The sequence below is a fragment of the Thalia democratica genome, chromosome 3, assembly GCF_965202585.1.
Source record: "Thalia democratica chromosome 3, ktThaDemo2.hap1.1, whole genome shotgun sequence".
Taxonomy (NCBI): Eukaryota; Metazoa; Chordata; class Thaliacea; order Salpida; family Salpidae; genus Thalia; species Thalia democratica.
The window spans coordinates 39,191,085-39,199,809 of NC_139167.1; the positions used below are offsets into that span (position 1 = coordinate 39,191,085).

The following is an 8,725-nucleotide window of genomic DNA, read 5'->3' on the forward strand; positions in this document are numbered from 1 at the left end:
GCATTATGCTTATTGTTCTTATTAATAATTTTGCAGTATTCTCTAACCATAATATAAAGATTATGCAACCCTACTGTTACATTTACTTTACACAAACAAATCTTAAACAAAAAATTTGAAAACAACTTAGTTCTGCTTTAAAATTTTTAATAAAACTCTTTGTTTTATTTTTTGATCTATATGATATATTTAAGACTGACATCGAAGAACAATGTAAAAAAACTCATACGCAAAAAACAAAATTATTGAAAGTTATCAATTATTAATTTCTACTTTTCTTGAACCCAAGCTTGACAGATGCAGTAGTAAAAAAAACTTCAACATTTGTCCTTGTTGAAGAAGATGACGAATTTCTCCGCTTAATCTTTTTGACAAACAGCTTCTTGAAAATTTTTTCAAAAGATCTAAATCAAAAAAAATGTTAAAATAAAGGCTTTTTTTTTCAAAATCAGATTTTGATTTATTTCTGTGAAAACGTTGAAGTTTTACGAACTACTTGTAAACCTTGAATAAAGGAACGGATTCAAAGCAGAATTTATTGGTAGCAGCACGATGGCAGATATCGAATAGCAGACAGGTGGAATAAGAACTCCTGCTAAGTTGAGAAAAGTCATAAGACAGACTGGAATCCAGCACATGAAATCAGTCACAATTAATCGTAAGATACGTCGTTGTAAAACTGAAAAAGCAAGCACAGTTAAATACTGGTTTTCGACTTAGAAAATCATTACATAAAAGTAAAATGAAAAAAAAAAGTTTTTATTTAAAAGTATATTTCGTACAAAATGATTCTCTTTTTCTATCTACCTGACAAACATATTATAGTCAAAAAAATACATAACTTTCAAATACCTTGCACTTTTTTGTATTGTCTTGAGATGTTGAGCTTTTCATTACTCGTGGACTTGTAGTATATGAAAATGTATGAAACAGCAACGAATATAAATGAAGCGAAGTTCATTACACTGACTGCCAACGAGTACCACCAAGAATGCCTTTGTGATGTCACAAACAAGTTAGGTATGCAAACACTGTTGTAACTGTAATAGCTGCGAGAAAACATTTTCATTTAAGATTGTTTCTTTATGAACTAAGCCTATTTATAGTTTAGAGTTATTACATCGCTTTAGTTACATTTGTTTTTTAATAGCGTATACTTTTTACTGCATATATTATATGAGTTTAAGTGTTATTAAACGCACAAACACAGTTTCCAGTATTAATTTAAAAAAAAAGCATGAATTGTACAGTAAATTATTTCATGATTTGAACATTGATTGTTTATATATTTTTCTACAACCCTTCTGATTTTATCAAAGATAAACATTTAAAAAAAAGTTTCATGTTTCATTTTAGTAGTTTTAAACTGTTTTCAGTCGTTATAAACACTAACTTTAACAAAGCTTTTATGATAGTGAAATTAAGTTATTCGTTTAATATTATATAAAAGTAACTTACTTATCTTAAATTAAAGTTCACAAAATAAGTAACATTTAGACATAATTGTTTTTTTCGTGTTTTTAACTTTGTTTGAATAATTTAACTCTTTTTTTTTAATTTTGCACATTACGCTCTGGTATTTATTTTTACTTTTATACAATATCGTTAGCTTACCCAAAACTTTTATTTGCCGTCCACAGCTCGGTCCTATTAGAAACTTTTGACATAACATTTTTCAGTTGATCAAACGAACGGGAATTGTGAACATTGTTTAAAATGTTCATCGTTTTATTTCGTACACCAAACGTCAAAAACTTCAAGACAAAAAGTTTTATTTTGCTAAAATGAGTCGGAGTTTCAATTAAGAAAGGGTTATTTTGCAAAACTGCGTCTTCTCTAAACACGTAGTCAAGCTGTCTTAGTTCTGGTACGACAGCTATGATAGTTGCCAATGTCCACGTCATCGAAACCAAAAACATCAAAGAAATGTTTCCGGGCAGCTTTGATTGTTTGAAAGGCTAAAAAATTGTAATGTTACAAAGATTGAATGAGTTGATTAAGCTAATGATTTTAGTAAAACTTATACAAGTTTGAATAATTCAAATACAAACACAAAGTACAGATAAAAACTACAGTTTTATTGCAACAGAAAATGAAAATTTTATAAGTTCTATAAATTCTTTAAAAAATTTTTAGTTTTTGTTTATAACAACTAATAAATAAAGGGAATGAAAGTTAATAAAAAAATGTTAAAAAGTTTCAAATAATTTTTAGACCTGTAATTTACAACAATGAAAAACACAAAGCTAACATTCATGACAGCTATAAGCCTTATAGATGTGAGCAGCACCATTGTAAAAACTGATGTTTCAGATGACACAACGACCATAATGCCCATGTATTTGCACATATCTCCACTTAACCATTCGACCTGAGTTTTACAAATAGTATTTATAAGAGTATAGATCCGAATAAAGTTTTGAAGAAAACGCCTTTTTAACTACTCGTAAAACATAAGTTTAAAAAAAAAATTTTTTTAAATACTAATTTTTTACTTTAATGTAAGTTTTATTCATAACTTTGTTAAAACTTGTTTTAAATGCGCTAACCTTTTTGGAGCAATAATTACCGCTATGAAGTGCAACATTAAACCCTAGAATCAAAAGATATATCCCCATTATGAGATCTGCAAGAGCTAAGTTAAGAACCAAAAGCGAGTTGTACTTGAAAATTTTCTTCGACAAACTGCTGGAAGATTTTGAGGTCGACGGAATAACTCTTAAGTCTCGTACGAGATCTCGTATTACTATCTGTTTAGTTAGTATTCCATGGTTTTTGAAACAAGTAGATAAATATTTCAGAACACTTCAAATTTAATTTCCATGCTAAAACTAGTTGAAAGAATTTTAATGTTTTATCTTAAGTGTTTAATTATTAAATAAAGTTATTGCAAAATTCTTTTTGGTACAAAAGTTAGAAAAAAATACGGAATTCTTCTAAACACTACATATTTTTACAAAACTTAGTGTAAAACTATTACGTTGTGCGTTTATTTTATACAAAATTTTAACTAAAAAAAAACGCACCAAATTTCCAGAAATAGCCAGTATTCCCATCAACCAAACAACAACACGAAGAGCTGGCGTGGCCACAAGTTCGTATCTGTTGGTGTTAAGTTAGTAAAAAAATATTCTAAGCTTGTAAAAATTTGAATTAATTTATACCTGCTTGATATCAGTCCGCCTATTTGTGGTTTACTTTTTATTGGGCACTCATCACTCCAATCTGAACAGTCCATTGACCCATCAAACTTCTGACATTCAATGTTTTACAGATTTAAAAAAAGCAAAGAATAAACAAATAAAACGATAAAAATAAACAATAAAATCAACGTTTTAAAGTAAGGCCTTGAAAATGTTGTGCGCTTACTACTTAACTAAATTCATAACTAAAATGGTTACATGTATACCAGCTTACTTTGCTATTTTCAATGAACAATGGTGAGCCTGATTCACAGTAAAACCTTCCATCGTCATGACAATTTATTTCGTCACTACTATCGTCACAGTTTACAACAAAGTCACAGACAAGATTTTTTTCGACGGATACCTTTAAAAAGCGTTCGTATCACTAACTTAATTCTTCATATGCAGTTAGTTTTTTCAAAAAGGCTTTTATGAAATATATTATACTGTCTTTATTTAGTTTTTTATTTTCTTCATAAAATTATCTTATCAGCATTCTGCTCAAAAAAGGTTAAATTGTGTACTTTTAAATTTCTAATACTTAATCGTTTTTTGAGCGAATTAGTTGAAGTTCATTTGATAAGTTTTACATTTAATAAGTTATTACAATAAAAAGGTTGGCTTATTAATACATATTTAAAGCTATCTTTTAATAAACCATTTAAATTTATACTTATTGTGTATATACTAATTAGTTTTAGAAACAGTAGTTATTCACCTTTGTACTTCCAAGCACGGGGCAAAAATGTCTCGTCTTGTTGCAGCTCTTTATATCTTCATCACTACCGTCCATACAGTCAACAATTCCGTCACATTTCCTGCTCAGTTCAATGCTAATGACGTTCTTCGACACGTCACAGTAAAACCTGTCGGGACATCTTTCGCGTGCCTCATCAGCACCGTATGGCGGACAGTCTTTCACGCCATCGCACCATTTCATCGATTCAAGAGTAAAATAGAAGACTCCCGTCATTGGAGGTTGCAACTAAAGAAGACTGGTTATACTTAAAAGTGAAAAAATTGTTCTAAAGGTAAACATCTTTTTATTTAACATTTTAAATTGTATAATGAAATGAACTGGTCCATTATATTTTTACAGGAAAAAAAATCATTAGAGGTAAAAAAACACAATTTATTAGAAAAAATTTGAAGGATTAGTAATTAATGGCGCACTATGATAATTTCAAATTACAAAAGTTTTCAAATATTAACCAGTAAAGTTTTATTCACAGCTTTATAAAATACATTTTAAAACTTACATCTTCATGGCAGTCCATGAAGTTTTCATAAGGAAAATCGAAGTCCGACGTGGACAGGGGATGGGTGCAATTGAAGTTGTACGGAGGTATTCCAAAGTCGCAAGCGGCCTGACATTCATCTTGGGGGAACCCCGGTTTGTCGTACCACTCGCTTCCCACCACGGGAGGGCAATCCCCCACTCCATCGCACAGGTACCCGGTGTTTGTTGAACACTGAGTATAACATCTGTAAGTTTTTACAGAGTTAGTTTATAGTTTCTACTGTAACTAAGTTTAAATTCTTTTAAGGTTATGATAGACAGAGCATAGTAAAAGTCTTAAAAGTTTTTTATTTTTTTGAACTACATTAGTACAAACATTCATTACAGCATTTTAAAAAAATAAAGGATGTCATTTGAACTTAGCTGTAATAATTACCGTAATCTGTTTGAAGTAAGATTTACCAGCTCTTAAAAAGAATGTGTCTTTATGGATTTAAAAAAGGAATATTTTAATAAGGCTTCTAAACTTTTAAGAGAAAATATTTGTTAAACTAAAGTAAGTTTTCACTTTGATATAACTTTTTATAACTGATTAATAGTTAAACTAGTCTAATTTTAAAGTTTACGAAAAACATAAACAGTTTTTTATTTTTTTTATTAATAGCGTTTTCACTAGTAATTCTAACAATTAGAATAAAAAATCACTATTAATTTAGTTGTGCATCAATAAGACCATGAGTTTAATACTAATATCATTGTTTTTATTTAAAATTCTTACTAGCTAAATACTTATAAAAGTTTCTTTGAAGCTTAGAAGTTTTAAATGTTAAAGTTATAGTTTTGCTGTAGTAAATTTGTACTTATTTTTAACGAAAATAATAAAAGAAAAGTTTTTATCAAAAAGTGTTTACTAGCTTTAGAGTTTATGAAAAGTACAATTATTAGTATAAAATGAATTTATGTTCCTTAACTTTTATAACTAAAAGTTATAAGTTTCAGTGTATACTTTATATATATTATACTTGCATTACTAAATATTAACCCATTTATTTGTTTGGACTTTGACCTATATTTATTCAAAAAAATATGTTTTAAATTTATTATTCTAACATGCTACATGTAGTACTAAAATTTAGATACTTACAAAGTTAAAACAATTTAATAAAAGGTAAAAATCATTTATAGGTTACTGTCATAGTATACATACACAGATAAAATATTTCGCTAGCAATAACCAAAACCTGCAAGGTTGTCCTTTTTCATCTATTGTGCCTTCAGAGCACAGTAGTGTCCCTTTACAAAACTCCAAACTGAAAAGTAACAAATGTATAAACAAAAATTTCTCAAAGATACAAATATAAGTTATCAAAATAGTTTTCTACTCTTGTATATCTGTTATTTGAAAAAAAACTACCTTTCGTCCAATGCGTTATTACAATCTCTTTTACCATCACAAACTTTATTCAATTCAATGCATACTCCGTCACCGCAGTCTAAACTACCAATTTTGCACTGGTTACCTCTGATAAAATAAACACAAAAGTAAAAAAAAATATTACGATTAAATTAGTTTATGAGCATCCAATTACAATAATATAGTTTGTTGAAAGTTTGTAAACTTCATCTTTCGATATGATACTTTATTATACTTACAATAATAAAAATATAAGTATTAAAGTTAAATTTATTTTAAATCCTTATTGAACTTGCACCTTTTTTTATAACTGTAGTAAAAGAATACGGATAATGATAAAAAAACTTAATAAAAACAGTGCGGTCGATCGTATAAACAAACAGATTAAAATTCGATTATTTTATTTTACAAATACGCGTTAGTGGGTTAAAAGTTTTCAACAAAAATTTTTTTAATCAATTTTAACTACTAAACTTTTTAAATTTTGACTTGCTTGATTTTGTCTACTTCAAACCTTTAAACTAAAACTTTTAATAGTATTTCAAAATTAGTTTATTTTTAACAACATAAAGTTTGAACAAAAATAAAACTTAAAGCATTTTGTTTATACAAACAGTGCAACTATTTCGTCTGCAAAAGTTTTGACATGTTTGCAAATTTGCGGTGAGCTTCCAATACACATGCACTCATCTGATAGGTCAGTACAATCTACTTCTCCGTCACAAACTTTAGTTGATGGTACTATCATTGAGTTGTCCAAGCACATAAAACATTTTGATGCATCCAAACGGTTGCTGATTAAAGAAATTATGTATGGTTAAATTACAACTGTATAGTACAATGTTTGAAAGTAGTCAACAGTTTAGAATCTTAATTTAAACTAATTGTCGTAAGTAATCAAAATATCATTTTTGTTTAATAGCGAACTACCACTGTATTTTATTTTTCTTAAAAAGTCACTGTAAAATAATATAAAGTACAAAAAAAAAAAACTTTCTAAAACAAAAATCATCAGCGCCGTCGCAATCTTGAACTTGGTCAAACAGTAAACTTTGTGGAAGTTTACACTTTCGCCCATTTCTGTAGCATTTAAACCCAGGACCGTTTTTCCACTCTGCCTTGTCGTCACAATCGTTGCATGAGTTACCATCGCATAAAGAAGATCTTTTTGAAAAAGTAACATAGTACTTACTGTTTTTTAATTACTCACTGTTTCTAGATAAATAAAGGTTAAAAAATCTTAAACTTTTGTTGTAAGTTTTTTTTAATATAAATTTTTCACATTTCAAATTTAAACTCTAAAGTAAATTGATTGTAATAAGAGTTTTAATGGTTATTTTGGAGATATTAAAATTTAAAACCTTTCTAAACATATAGACTTATTTTGAGAGCATCTGTAAAAATCTTGTACGCACTCTTCAATGTCGCAGGGGGTTATATTTTTACACCTTTTTTGAGAATCACAAACAAAATCACGTTGTAATTGGCAAGATGCGTTTGTAAAAACTGAAGAACACCTTAAAAAAATAAGTTTAACTAATTAGTTGCCTAATGATTAAAAATTTGCTAATATATTTTACACAATTTTACTAAATACTTTTATTTTTGTTCTACTAGGTATAAAAGAAACAAACAAGTCTAAAAAGAAACTGTAGAAAAATATAAGTAGACAAAATGAAAAAATACTGTATAAATAAATAATCAAAGTTTATAAAATTATACGCATCATGCATCAAAAAACAAGTCTATAATACATGTACTACAAAACTAACAAATTATAAAAAAACTATCTTATTATTACGTTGCATATCATTGGTGGTTGCTTTTTAGAGTACTTTTTTATAAATTTTCTTAAGTTTTTATTTTTGCTTGAAACTAAAACATTTTACTACTTTAAACTTATATCTTATAACTAATTTGGTCAACTTACATTATTTTACCACGTTTTAATTTGTTACTTGCTATCTCATCACTGCCATCACTACAATCTGCTTTAAGGTCGCAAAACTTCTCCCATTTAATTTTTTCTCCGTTTTCACAACTAAAGTCTAAAGAAATAATATTTTATTAAAGTTTTAAAAATATTTTAAAGTATTAGTTTAATGACTGTAAAGTACATCTTTTTACTTTTAATAAACATTTTTAATGATAAAAACAACAAACATTTGTCGTTTTTGACAGTTTTGCTCACACTCAAACTTATCATAGATGTCGTCCAAGCCAGCAATAAAACGTAAGCTTTAAACATTGTTAGCACAGCAACGTAAACTGTTTTTGTTTCATCTACAAGAGCGAACAACCACTGCAAAAACTTCCTTATTAAACTATTGGAACGAAAACATTCGAGCGTCATCCTACATTTCCCTTTTTTTACGGCGCGTAATTTTCATAAATTTCAGATTTTATTGTTTATTGTCTGCAAATATTTCAGGGACCCTCGAGTGAATTCTTGTAAACTGCGATGAATTGAACACTCGTTTCGAACGCACTTCAAGCACTACTCGGACGATGAATTATGTCTGCGATTTGTTTTTTTTCTCGGTCTGAAAACTATGTTTATATAATAACCAAAGTTAAGTGTGCTTTACAATACTTATGTATATTTTTTTAAGTCTCAGCGTTAAAGGAGTATCTTCCATTGCTGCTAGCAAAATGTGCTAATAATAACATTTGCTTTGAAGTGTACTATTATTGAGTAGAACGTTTTGTTCAACTTAATAATAAAAATTAATTAGAACAAACTAAGAAAAACAAAATTACATAACAAGTCGAGTTTATAAGCTTGGATAAGTATAGTTTTTCCTTATTATGCAAACATAAGTATTTCGCTCATTTTTTATAGAAAGAAATTTAAAGTTACTATAGTATCTAAACCATAGTTAAAGA

At 28.1% G+C, this 8,725-nt stretch overlaps 1 protein-coding gene across 1 annotated transcript; it reads right to left on the bottom strand.

Annotated features, from left to right (window-relative positions):
* Nucleotides 1-208: 208 nt before the first annotated feature.
* On the bottom strand, nt 209-8,114 carry LOC145831848 (uncharacterized). Its single transcript, XM_082939191.1, has 18 exons — nt 8,003-8,114; nt 7,770-7,887; nt 7,201-7,356; nt 6,833-7,003; nt 6,454-6,633; nt 5,840-5,947; nt 5,667-5,735; nt 4,445-4,670; nt 3,904-4,170; nt 3,418-3,549; nt 3,165-3,253; nt 3,027-3,102; nt 2,550-2,750; nt 2,252-2,371; nt 1,615-1,958; nt 853-1,049; nt 505-679; nt 209-404 (listed from the first exon to the last, which is right to left on the bottom strand). The coding sequence occupies exons 1-18, from the start codon at nt 8,085-8,087 to the stop codon at nt 263-265; spliced, it is 2,856 nt and encodes a 951-aa protein (XP_082795317.1). The 5' UTR covers nt 8,088-8,114; the 3' UTR covers nt 209-262.
* Nucleotides 8,115-8,725: the final 611 nt, after the last annotated feature.

What these genes read in the sequence shown, in the direction of transcription:
- LOC145831848 (XM_082939191.1), bottom strand. Translation starts at nt 8,087, where the DNA reads ATGTTTAAAGCTTACGTTTTATTGCTGGCTTGGACGACATCTATGATA. An exon ending in GAAAAAGGACAACCTTGCAG is followed by an intron (nt 4,671 to 5,666) that starts GTTTTGGTTATT and finishes AAAAACTTACAG; the next exon opens with ATGTTATACTCAGTGTTCAA. An exon ending in GTAATTATTGCTCCAAAAAG is followed by an intron (nt 2,372 to 2,549) that starts GTTAGCGCATTT and finishes TGTAAAACTCAG; the next exon opens with GTCGAATGGTTAAGTGGAGA.